The sequence below is a fragment of the Emys orbicularis genome, chromosome 3 (genome assembly GCF_028017835.1).
Source record: "Emys orbicularis isolate rEmyOrb1 chromosome 3, rEmyOrb1.hap1, whole genome shotgun sequence".
In the NCBI taxonomy this organism is placed as follows: Eukaryota; Metazoa; Chordata; order Testudines; family Emydidae; genus Emys; species Emys orbicularis.
This window is the reverse complement of record NC_088685.1, coordinates 178,028,037-178,040,529: the sequence shown is the minus strand read 5'-3', so window position 1 is coordinate 178,040,529 and position 12,493 is coordinate 178,028,037. Positions and strand designations below refer to the sequence as shown.

Below are 12,493 nucleotides of genomic sequence, written 5' to 3'. Positions count from 1 at the left end.
ATAAACCAAAATGTCTGCATTTTCTTTTTAAAGAGTAATAAACTGACTTTTCAGTCAAATGGTTGAATAGTGGAATCTTCATTTACCTAGGATTAGCAGGAAAATACATGTAGACTGATTGACTATATGTAGTATATAAAATTGTGTGTTGTAGCTAGAAAAATGAAACTGCTTCTTTAGTCTAAAAATAATTAATAAAGTTGTATAGTGCCATAGTAGTAGTTGGGAATTTTAACTTCAGAACTTGTATTATCGTAAGTAATAGATTGTTTTCATGAAAACATCAAACCATTGAAATCCTTTAGTGGATATTCTGTTTGTGTGCATTTTTAGTGTAATACTGTTTGACTTAATTACATAATCTATATAAACAACAGAAGAAAACATAACTGTAAGCTCCTTTTTATGTAGCAGCACCAGATTGTGGATTTAAACCACTGGCATCACTGGTTCAAAGTAAATGAAAATATTCCTGCTGACTTTTATAGGTTTTGGATCAGACATGTGATGCAATAGACATCCCGACGAGGAAGTCTCACTCAGCATTCTCCCTGGTGCACTGGGGCAATGTGTGCTGTAGTAGTAGCTCCATTGTGCTTGGAAAGGGTGTATACACTTCTCCCCACATTGGGCCCAACACTGCTGGCACATGCGGAGCAGGGATGGTTAATGTTCCTGCAGTCACACTAACCTGGAGCAATGATACCTACTCTTCCCAATCTGGTGTGGCTGGCCCTGCACCATGGTACAAAGGGAAGAGGAAGTTTCCTTGCCCTGTCTGCCCCCATATTGAACTTCCACTGCTTCTTACTTGATTAGATAAACTGTATTTATTTCCTACATGTTAGTTGAGGAATTAAAAAGCTCTCTTCATATTAAAGAAAATATGCATCTTTCAACAATATAGAATACAAATAAGCCATTTCACTTGTTTTCATGGAAGATGCTGTTTGTGTTAATTGATTCTTGATAGCCATTTCCAGTAAGTTATATTACTTGATACCAAGTTCACTCCATTTTAATGGAAGTCCATTTAAAAACTCATGAAAGCGAATTTAATAGCATTGCTCTAAGCCAGGTGTGTTGGACAAGCAGCTAATGGACAAACCACCTTGTACAGCACTACGAATCCTTTTTCGTTTTGATCTGTAATCCCTTTTTTCCAGTCCTGGGCCTTTCTTGAGTTTAAACTGCTAATTGTGCAAAATGATCTGCGTGGTTTTGTGATGTGGAGAAATAGCAGTGGCAAACTATGATGAGATCAGATTCTTCTTTCGCCCATGTCAGGATTTGAACTTGGAAAGTGGTGCGTTGATGTAAGCACTAAAAGTGCTCAGCACTTCAGTTGCTTAGCTTTGCAGTTTCTGTATGAAGAGGGTTGGACTTTCACAGCCAGACCATAGGTCATATGGGAGTCATACCCTTGGGTGAGCAATGGTTATTGGCAGCCAGTCGTGACTCTCCTGTGTCAGAGCATCTGCCACTGGCTAATTCCCAGTGCTTTTTTCAGGAGTTCTTTTTCAAGAGCTGGCTGACGGAGTGTTTGTAAAGGGACAGTGTCAGGGAGAGGCAGCTCTTGATTGATCCGTTCTCTGCAGCTGGCAGTTAGGGATAATGCTCTTTTTCTTCTAATTCATTATTAGCCCAGCTTCATTGGAGTAAGAAGTTAGATTCACATGGTATTCCTGCAAGGCCCAGTGGCTGCTTCATACTGTGGCAGTCTTTGGGGCTATGGCTTTGGTCAGGGCTGGGAATAAACTGGTCCTTGTAGGTTTAGGAAGTGTTAGGATGCTCTGAATTTGAGAATCAAAAAGTGAGGAGGCTGACGGCCTGGAGTGGCTGTGGTCTTAATCCTCCTTTCCTCTGCTGCCAGAACAGGTTGCTTTTGGGACATATCTTCAGGGTTCATTAAAATTGCAATCACTTGGCCAAAAAAGGTAATTTTTGTCTTTGTGCTCATTGGTGTTTACCATTCACATATGAAACTGAAATACTAAGGCTTTAATTTTGCATTCTCTTACTACTGGACTAGTGACTTGAATGGGATTCTGCTCCATAGTAAAGACTATGCCTGCTAGTAAGTACAGGTGTTATATATAAAAAATGTCAGTATCTGTATCTAGATAGCAGTGTTGCCAACTCTTGCAGTCTTTTCATGAGTCTCTGAATGTTTGGTATTAAAATCCTAGAACATGCAGTCAAGTTTCAAGTCCTCATTGCTGTAGAGAAAATCTTGAAAATGTGACTCCTAAAGGTTGAAAAGCTAGAAGGAAAGAAAAAGAACTCCAAATGTATTTTTAAAATATCTTGATTTATGACTTTTCAACGCTTGGGATTGCCAATGCCGTGTGTGTGTGAAAAACATTTGAGAAGGGGAGAGATTTACACTTGCCTCTGCTTGGAAAGCTAAAATCTTATATGTGCACTAAGATGATATTTGGATTAAAATCCACTCCAGGAGAGAGTTTAGCTCAAATATCTGCAAGTATCGATGGCCTTTTCTTCCTGTATCTTAATATATGGATTTCATAATACATGATGAAAAAAAATTTAGATTTTCTTTGACTGTAAAAGGCTAAATGTCTTTTTCCTGTTTGGTGCCAGCTTTTGCTTTACCAGAATTTGGATAAAATGCATTATGAAGCAGTAGGGTGGAAAACTATATGCACCTGGCTTAAGTTTTGTGATAGTATCCTCTGCAGTTCATAAACTGTGTTACTTTTAGTTATCACTCAAAATGAGTGGGCATAATTTTGTCCCTGAGTTTTATTTGAGCCGCTTGTCAGGTTGAACTTTTGTGAATCGGCATTAAAAATGTATAATCATCTTAGATTTGTCACATGATTCAGTTATCTGTTTTTTGTGCGAATTTAGTAAATCGTCATCATAGAAACTCACTGAGAATAATAGGTAGTATTGACAAGATTTTCTGTTTTTTGCAGAATTAAATCCTGGCATTTCTAAAGATGTACTGATGCTTACACACTTGATTTATTAATAGAATTATAGGACATGATGTCAGTGGTATTTATTCTCAGAAGACAACATTTTAGTGTATCTCACATTTTAAGTGTAGTTCTTGTTATAAAGCAGTTAAATGGACAGTGTAGACTATTTTTCAAGCTTCTAAAAGGGTTCTAATGACCACAGATTGTAAAAAAGAAAGTATATTTTCTTACTAAATACAAAACTTTCCATTTGGCAAGCTGTTTTCCTTTTGATGTGAACAAAGCTACCCAATTTAAGAAGTAACATGTTTTGAGATGTAAGGGGCCAGCTACTTAAAATATAATAGGAATCCTTTTCTCTTCACAAATACCCTCCCAAATATTTATTTCCATTCATGTTCTTCAGTGTACATTTGTCTCTGCCCTTTGCTAACATCCTGAGTAAAACAGCATGAGAGAATCTTGTTTGTAGATCGGGAAATCAGTGACTCACATAGGTCACTGCAGTCTACTATAATTTGTCCTGCAGTTAATGACACTGCACTGTTGAGTACAAGAATTGAGTCTAGCATGTTTTATGCTAGTTTTTTTATGTTTAAAGTAAAATGCCTTTCACCACTTGCGTTTTAGTTTTGTATTTTCCTTGCTTTGTTGATAACTATCTGTGACCCTTTTAACCTGAGGAAATATTGCTGTCTCAAATGAGGTGTAGAGGCATAAGGTGGTACGGACACCGTTGGGGAACACTTGTTTGAAATTTCAGTCTCAAAGTATTTTGTGTAAATAAATGTACTAGTTGTATCAACTCAAATCATGACTTGCATTTTTACTTTTTTTTCTAGGTTAAAGATATAGGAGACTACTTTAAACATCATCTTTTGCAGTCCAGGCATAGAGGGGCATTTGAATTAGCTTACACTGGCTTTGTGATGCTCACTGAAATACTCTCCAGGTAAAACCCACATATTCCTTATTTAAAAAAAAATGTGTAACAGTTTTATAAACTATGGCCTTGATTCTGCAACTGACTGTGCAAACAGTGCCTTGCACCTTTGTAGAGCTCCATTGATTTCAATGAGGATTTATATGGCCACAGGTGTCCACTGTTTGGAATTAGTTGCATGATATATGACTGTATGGACTGTTTTATTTTAGTTGTATCCAGGCACTCGAGTTGGAATGGTAAGAGTTAAATGGCTAGTTCTTAAAAGAAAAATAAAACAAACAACTCACCCTTTTCTTAATTTCTGTAGTGCTATCTACTGAAAAATTAATAGGAGCGCATGGGAAAATTGGAGTGAATCCCATGGATCCTGCAGTTTTTTAAATCTGAGAATGAGTGGTAAACTTGCTATATTCAACAAGCACCTTTATATTTTCCTGGAAATTCTCAATACTTTTCATTGGATAAACTGTGTATTCTGACACTTGGAAAATTACCTGAAAATGATTTTCCCCTGAAATTTTATTTTTATACTTTCCTATGAGAACGAAACCAACTGAACTGCCTCTGTGTCTAGGTAAGGGTGGATTTTCCATTAAGTGCTTAGAGAATAATTTCACAAAATAGATACTGACGTGCTTGCAATGCTGCTTTGAGACCTAGGGAAGGGGGTAAATAGGGACAGTATTGAGTTTTAATGAGACAAACCAAAATGCAAAATCTCCCTTAATGACTATGCTTTTCTGAGCAGCAAAGCTGACAAAAGCCTAAACATTTTGTTTATACTTACTGTATTAAATCCTGTCCCTCTTGAAGTGAAAGAGAGTTTTGCCATGGACTTCACTGGAGTCAGGATTTCTTCCCTTGATTTCAGGCAAAGGGACTCGCTATTATGCAGACTCTGAGAAGAGCTGCTATTTACTTTCTTATATAACCTTTTGTATTAGAGCTGTACCAATTTTAGCTGTGGCAGGGGAATTTTTTCAGAAAGGAGACTAGGGTGGGCTCAGCCACTGGATGCTGAGGTTCATGGGACCTGCTAAGACGGTTGAAACTCAAGTTTTTCAACAGAATGAAAAGTGTCAACTTATTTGTAGTAATGTGGTTAGTTTTTTCTGCTTATAAGAAAATTGGCACCATTAGCCACCTTTGAGATACAAAACAGGTGATTTAAAGGTAACCAAATTTGATATATAGAGAAAACAATATATTCAAATAGTTGAGTCCGTGGAACAACTAAATCCAGATTCAACGTAGATACCTGTAAAACAAGATAAGAGACTAATCACTGTGGGACTCTGAGACCTCTGGGGCACTTTGGCTTCTCAGCAGGAAACCAATCTTTTATGGAATTCTCTTTTTGAAGGTTATTATGGGCTAAGGTACAGGCAGGCCTCTGACACATCAGACAAATCTCCTTGGTCTGTCTAAAGGTGTCCCTGTGATATAGCCAGCCTTAAACTCTGAATACTAATCCTCATGCAACCTTCCAGCTACATTCTTAGTTCAGAAAATATAAAGTCACCTTTTATCTTTGTACTTCTCCTGTGTTAGCAAGGGATTATCCACTATCATGGACAACTAGTACATGTTGTGGTGGGCTCCCATCCAGCTAGACAGCTTCCTTAAACAACATCTCATCTATATTATCCCATCAGCTAAGTGAATCCCATCTGGATGGGAATAGGCCTGCACATTTGTACTTGATGTTTCTTACCATGTGCCAGGTTGGGATACAAAGAATTATTCTGCTTTCTGTTGGGTAACAGCTGCTACTTAATATCTATTCCCATAGGTTTAATATCAATATTTACTATTATGTCCAAGTTGTTATAAGTCTGCAGAATGAAATATTGGGCCTGGAACAACCTTTCTTTTTTAACTGAAATTAATTAATTACTTCTGACCTCCTCTTTTGCAAGACTCTGGAGTAATCAAACTCCTTCTCTTTCTTATCTAAATTTGTAACTTTAATTCTGCTTCAAATGAAGCTAACAGTAAAATCAAATTACTGTCCTTATCTTGAACTACAGGTATGCTAAAGAGGAAACGTTCTAAATGATTACTGGACAAATAACTGAAATACTAAATGCCGTATAGTTGTGGCCATGTCGGTCCCAGGATACAAGAGAGACAAGGTGGATGAGGTAATATCTTTTTATTGGACCAACTTTTGTTGGTGAGAGAGACAAGCTTTCAGGCAGACCTGAAGAAGAGCTCTGTGTGGCTTGAAAGCTTGTCTCTCACACCAATGGAAGTTGGTCCAATAAAAGATATGACCTCATCCACCTTGTCTCTCTGAAATATTAAACAAAGTCAGCATTTGTTTGAATTTTAATTATAAATGATTTGAAATTTCTTCAGATATAAAGAGAGTTCAGTATTAAACAATCATACAACGAAATAAATACAAATAGTAGATCTGTATTGAGAGGATATTTTGCGTGTTGAATATAAGGGGAAATTTGCATAATTTGATTGTATGAGCCACCTTTTTTTTTTTTTTTTTTTTTAAGGGTCTTCCCTGCTACTATCAAATTCAAGGGGGATTTGCCATGTGGTGGTATTTTTATAATGCCAAGACTTTTGTTAGGTGAATTTGAAAGGTAAAAAGACAGACTATGCTCCAGAATATATATGATTTTAATAAACTATGCTCTAAATCAGGGGTGGGCAGACTAGGGTCCGGGGGCCACATCTGGCCCTTCAGCCTGTTTAATCTGGCCCTCGAGCTCCCGCTGGGGAGTGGGGTCTGCGGCTTGCCCTACTCCCGCGCTCCAGCTGGGGAACGGGGTTGGAGGCCGCTCCAAGCGCGCGTGCTGAGACTCCCGGAAGCAACAGCATGTCCCCCCTCCGGCTCCTACGTTTAGGGGTAGCCATAGGGCTCCGCGTGTGCCCCCGCCCCAAGCGCCACCCCCGTAGCTCCCATTGGCCGGGAAATGCGGCTAATGGGAGCTGCTGGGGTGGCGCCTGCGGACAGGGCAGCGCGCAGAGCCGCCTAGCCGCACCTCCGCATAGGAGCTGGAGTGGGGACATGCTGCTGCTTCCAAGAGCTGCTTGAGGTAAGCGTCGCCCGGAGCCTGCACTCCTGACCCCCTCCTGCACCCAACCCCCTGCCCCAGCCCGGAGCCCCCTCCCGCATCCTAAACTCCTCATTTCTGGCCCAACCCCAGAGCCCGCAGCCCCAGCCAGAGCCCTCACCACCCCCTGCACTCCAACCCCAATTTTGTGAGCATTCATGGCCCACCATACAATTTCCATACCCAGATGTGGTCCTCGGGCCAAAAAGTTTGCCCACCCCTACTCTAAATAGATGACAGTGGGCAAAGGGTAGGGGATGGGATGAAACAAAAGGCGATTAATTAGGAATGTCTAGTACGCATCTTTTTAGTTTCACTTTTTTTCTAATGCCTTGTGTACTGTTAAACTGGGAGGTACTAATGACTGGATGAATCACAGATTGATGGCTGTGAACTCATTCTTCAGTTAACATCTAAAGATAAGGTAATCATATGCCCTCACCTAAAACAAAAGGAGTTTTGAACTGAGTGACTGAAGGTTGCTACAATTTGTAAGGCATGGATAGCAATTTCATTGGGGGGGGGGGAAGTAATCAAAGTATTGTTGGGGGAAAATAGACGTGTGACTGTTGAGTGGGAGTTTAGGGGGAGCAGTTTAGACTGTAGCAAAGGGAGGGTGGTTATGAAGAGGGGCATAAATTGGGTTGGATGATAGCACCCAACCTCTCTTGGCTCCCCTCAAGTGAGGGAGGCATGGCATTCAACAAAACAGCTCTGCCAATGTACCCCAATCTTCCTGCATCCCCACTACTCTGCACCCCACAGCTCTGCTAGCAAAATTCGAACATCCTGGGTCTGACAGCTCTGCCAGTGCACCCCGATAACCCTGCAGCCACAGAGCTACCAATGCACCCCAGCCTTCCTGCACCCTACCGCTTTGCCAGTACACGCCAACCGTACCACAGCCATTGTGTTCCACAGCTCTGCCAGTGTACCCAAACACTGCATGAAAACTATTAATGAATGCTGGAAGATCATTAATTGGGAGGGGTCACGGAGATGGGGTCCATCTGTTGGACAGGGGGCAGAAGATCTTTCTCTCATACATAAAACTGTCAATATTTTAGAACAGGAATCCTGTCTGTAATTTTGTTTCTGCCCTCTTTCAGCAATGCCCCAATGTGTCCCATTAATTCTCACCTTTACTCTGCCAACACTGGAGTTGATGAAATGTACAAGCTCTTCACATCCTTTTGCAATCCAGGCATTAGTGGATATTCTTCAGGCTATGGCTCCTTCAAAATTGGTGTTCCCATTAAGGAGGCCATGCTGGAGTCCGCTGAAGAATTTGGCACACACCTGCCACTTGTGCCCCTACTCTTGTTAATCAGAATTTTCTGCTTTCTCAGTCTACCTTGTCAGTTATTCTCTGTAAATCCTCCTTGATCAGTGCTGTGAGGTCAGTATGGTCTGCTAATGTGAGGTTATGCACAGTCCCACCATATAATGTGACTCCTCCCATTTCATCTCTCAGGCTACAGTCATTACTGATTCTAGTACCAAGTTAAACAAATCTGGTGATAGCATGCATCCTTGTCTCACTCCTACAGTCATTCTGAACCATTCAGTCAGCTTTATGTCAACTGTCACTGCACTCATCAACTTGCTTTGGATGATTTCCATCAGCTTGATCAACTTTTTGGAGATGTCATACATTCTCATAACTTTTCATAATTCTTTCTGCTCAATGCTATCAAAAATTTATTTGAAGTCTATAAAGTTGTACACCTCTACCCCGAGATAACGCTGTCCTCGGGAGCCAAAAAATCTTACTGAGTTACAGGTGAAACCGCGTTATATTGAACTTGCTTTGATCTGCTGGAGCGTGCAGCCCCCCCCCCCCGAGCGCTGCTTTACCGCGTTATATCCGAATTCGTGTTAGATTGGGTCGCGTTATATCGGGGTAGAGGTGTGATAGGTTTGGTTGTGTACTTTTCCAGTATCTGTCTTATTACAATAACTGATCTATTGTACTTCATCATGATCAAAATTAGGGCTGTCAAGCAATTAAAAAAATGAATCACGATTAATTGCCTTGTTAATAATAGAATACCATTTATTTAAATATTTTGGGTATTTTCTACATTTTCAAATATATTGATTTCAGTTACAACACAGAATACAAAGTATACAGTGCTCACTTTATATTCTTTTTGATTACAAATATTTGGACTGTAAAATGATAAACAAAAGAAATAGTATTTTTCAGTTCAGCTAATACAAGTACTGTAGTGCAGTCTCTTTATCATGAAAGTTGAACTTACAGATGTAGAATTATGTACAAAAAACAGAATTGCATTCAAAAATAAAACAATGTAAAACTTTAGAGTCTACAAGTCCACTCAGTCCTACTTCTTGTTCAGCCAATTGCTCAGACGAACAAGTTTGTTTGTATTTGCAGGAGATAATGCTGCCCGCTTCTTGTTTACAATGTCACCTGAAAGTGAGAATAGGTGTTTGCATGGCACTGTTGTAGCCATCGTGTCAAGATATTTACGTGCCAGATTCATATGCCCCTTCAAACTTCAACCACCATTCCAGGGGATATGCGTCCATGGTGATGATGGGTTCTGTTCGATAATGATCCAAAGCAGTGCGGACCGACGCTTGTTCATTTTCATCATCTGAGTCAGATGCCACCAGCAGAAGGTTGATTTTCTTTTTTGATGGTTCAGGTTCTGTAGTTTCCGCATCAGAGTGTTGCTCTTTTAAGACTTCTGAAAGCATGCTCCACACCCCGTCCCTTTCAGATTTATGAAGATACCTCAGATTTTTAAACTTTGGGTCAAGTGCTGTAGCTATCTTTAGAAATTTCACATTGGTACCTTCTTTGCGTTTTGTCAAATCTGCAGTGAAAGTGTTCTTAAAACAAACAACATGTGCTGGGTCGTCATCCAAGACTGCTATAACATGAAATATATGGCAGAATGTGGGTAACACCACAGAGCAGGAGACATACTATTTTCCTCCTCAGAGTTCAGTTGCAAATTTAATTAATGCATTAATTTGTTAACAAGCGTGATCAGCATGGAAGCATGTCCTCTGGAATGGTGGCCGAAGCATGAAGGGGCATACAAATGTTTAGCTTATGTGGCATGTAAATACCTTGCAATGCCGGCTACCAATGTGCGATGGGAATGCCTGTTCTCGCTTTCAGATGACATTGTAAATAAGAAGCAAGTAGCATTATCTCCCCGTAAATGTAAATAAAACTTCTTTGTCTTAGCGATTGGCTGAAGAAGTAGGACTGAGTGGACTTGTAGGCTCTAAAGTTTTACATTGTTTTGTTTTTGAGTGGAGTTATGTAACAAAAACCTACCTTTGTGAGTTGCACGATAAAGAGATTGCATTACAGTACTTGTATGAGGTGAACTGAAAATTACTATTTCTTTTATAATTTTTACAGTCCAAATATTTTTAATCAAAAATAATAATATAAAGAGAGCACTGTACACTTTGCATGCTGTGTTGTAATTGAAATCAATATATTTATTTGAAAATGTAGAAAAACATCCAAAAATATTTAATAAATTTCAGTTGGTATTTTATTGTTTAACAGTGTGATTTAAAACTGATTAATCGCTATTGATTTTTAAAATCGTGATTAATTTTTTTGAGTTAATCGTGTGAGTTAACTGCGATTAATCGACAGCCCTAGTCAAAAATCCAGCCTGTTCCTCTGCAAGTGCTGCTCCCACATACCTCTTCATTCTCCTCTGCAACGTCTTGCTGATACACTCAATAAGCTGATTACTCTGTAGCTCTTGCACTCGCTCTTACTGCCTTTTTATATGGATTGGTACTATTACCACTTTCCCCCAGTTGCTATCATTTGTAAATCTTGAAGACCTGGTCTATTACCTTTGCTGTGTGTCCTCGCCTGCCTGCAGCAGCTCTGCAGTTATGTTGTCACTTCCTGGTGTCTTTCTTTTTCAAACTTCTGTCAAGATCTTTATTATTTCTTCTAAGAATTCTGGCCTCTGTTCTCCTTTATTTGTGCTGGGAAGCTTGTCCAGAACTATTTCATCTACTGTGTTCTGCACATTGCACAGTTCTTCAAAATATTTTTTCCATTGTTTAGTCTTTACTTGTTTGCCATCAATTATTTGTCCGTGTTTGCCTTTTGCTGCTGATCTCTTCAGCTTGTATATCCCATTAATTTCTCTGACTTTGTGATACAACCCATGTCACATTTCTCTTTGCATATTCTTCTTTATGTTGTTTGCTTATCTGGTTGTTTTCTGTTTTATCTGTCTGGTCAGACTTGTACTCTGCTCTTAGACTTTCGCGCTCCTTCTTGTTCTTTTTCGGCTTGCTACGCTTGTCACTCAGCGGCAGCACTTTATCTGTTATCCACCTTTGTTTCTTTGTTTTGGCCTTGTAGCCCAACACTTGTTCAGCTGCTCTTGTAATTCCCCATCCCCCCTTTTTTTTTTATAGTGTTCTGTATCTCTTCAGGGTTCATTTCTTCTTTCACCAGAAATATGAAGTTTCTTCTGCGCGACTTCTTTATGTTCATTCTGGATATCTGGCTCTTTCTTTGTTTGCCCATCAGGTATCTATGTCCATTTCCTATGTGGCTTTCTTTGTTGAAATAACAAGTTCATTATCACCAGGTTGTTGCTTAGGCTACTGAATTTCTGCCTTTCTCTTCTCACTTTCTTCACTCAGTCCAAATCTGCCTGTTGTATGTTATACAGCTACTGTTCAATATACTGGGAGCTCTGTAACCCTCTCTGTTTCATTAATGCGATCATTAATGTTTCAGAACATAATGGAATGTCCTCCAAAAGGTAAATTTATAGGGCTTCATTCATTTGGGAGGAACAGGGTGGATTGATTTAAATTAGTGGTTTTCAAACATCTTAGGCTGCATACCCCTTTCCAAATAATGTAGTCTACTGCCTACCCCATCTGAGACAAGATCATAATATATCCATGATCAGATTGCAAAGCTTTACTAAATAAAATGCATTGTCCGCCATTACAGGATTTTTCGTGTACACCCGGATGAAAGCTCGTGTACCCCTACGGGTATGAGTACCCCAGTTTGAAAATCACCAATTTAAATCAAAGTGACTTAAAGCACTGATTTTAATCTTGTTTTGTATTTGTATTTTTTAGTTACTTTCCTTAAGTAAAGGTGATTCTCATTGGTTGGTAACCAATAAAACATATTGATTTGCAACTAAATATAGTTTTCACACTAAGTTTGGTATTACTTTTTGCTAAGCAGGAAGATACACTATATCTATACATGTTTTTAGCAGTTATGCAGCTTATCGTACATTTATTCAGATTCTTAATTTAAAATTTTTTTAACATGTTAGAAAATGGTGAATCATGCGTTTACAAAATGATGTATTTATTTATTTTTCTTGTGATGTGTCAAGCACTATTTGGATGGAAACTGGCATTCAATGACAAATGTGCAACATTAAGCAGCATTTACATTTTTTATGAGTTAAATAAAACTGCCTTTAAATGTGCTGGATGCATAAGAAAAATGTTAATCTAAACAT

The 12,493-nt window shown here is 39.2% G+C and overlaps 1 protein-coding gene across 1 annotated transcript in view; it reads left to right on the top strand.

Moving 5' to 3' along the window:
- Window positions 1–12,493, top strand: part of THADA (THADA armadillo repeat containing) — a 132,462-nt gene that overhangs the window by 35,060 nt on the left and 84,909 nt on the right. Inside the window, exon 21 of the mRNA XM_065400810.1 lies at window positions 3,791–3,900. Coding sequence (XP_065256882.1) covers window positions 3,791–3,900 — 110 coding nt within the window. The remainder of the gene's footprint in view (window positions 1–3,790; window positions 3,901–12,493) is intronic.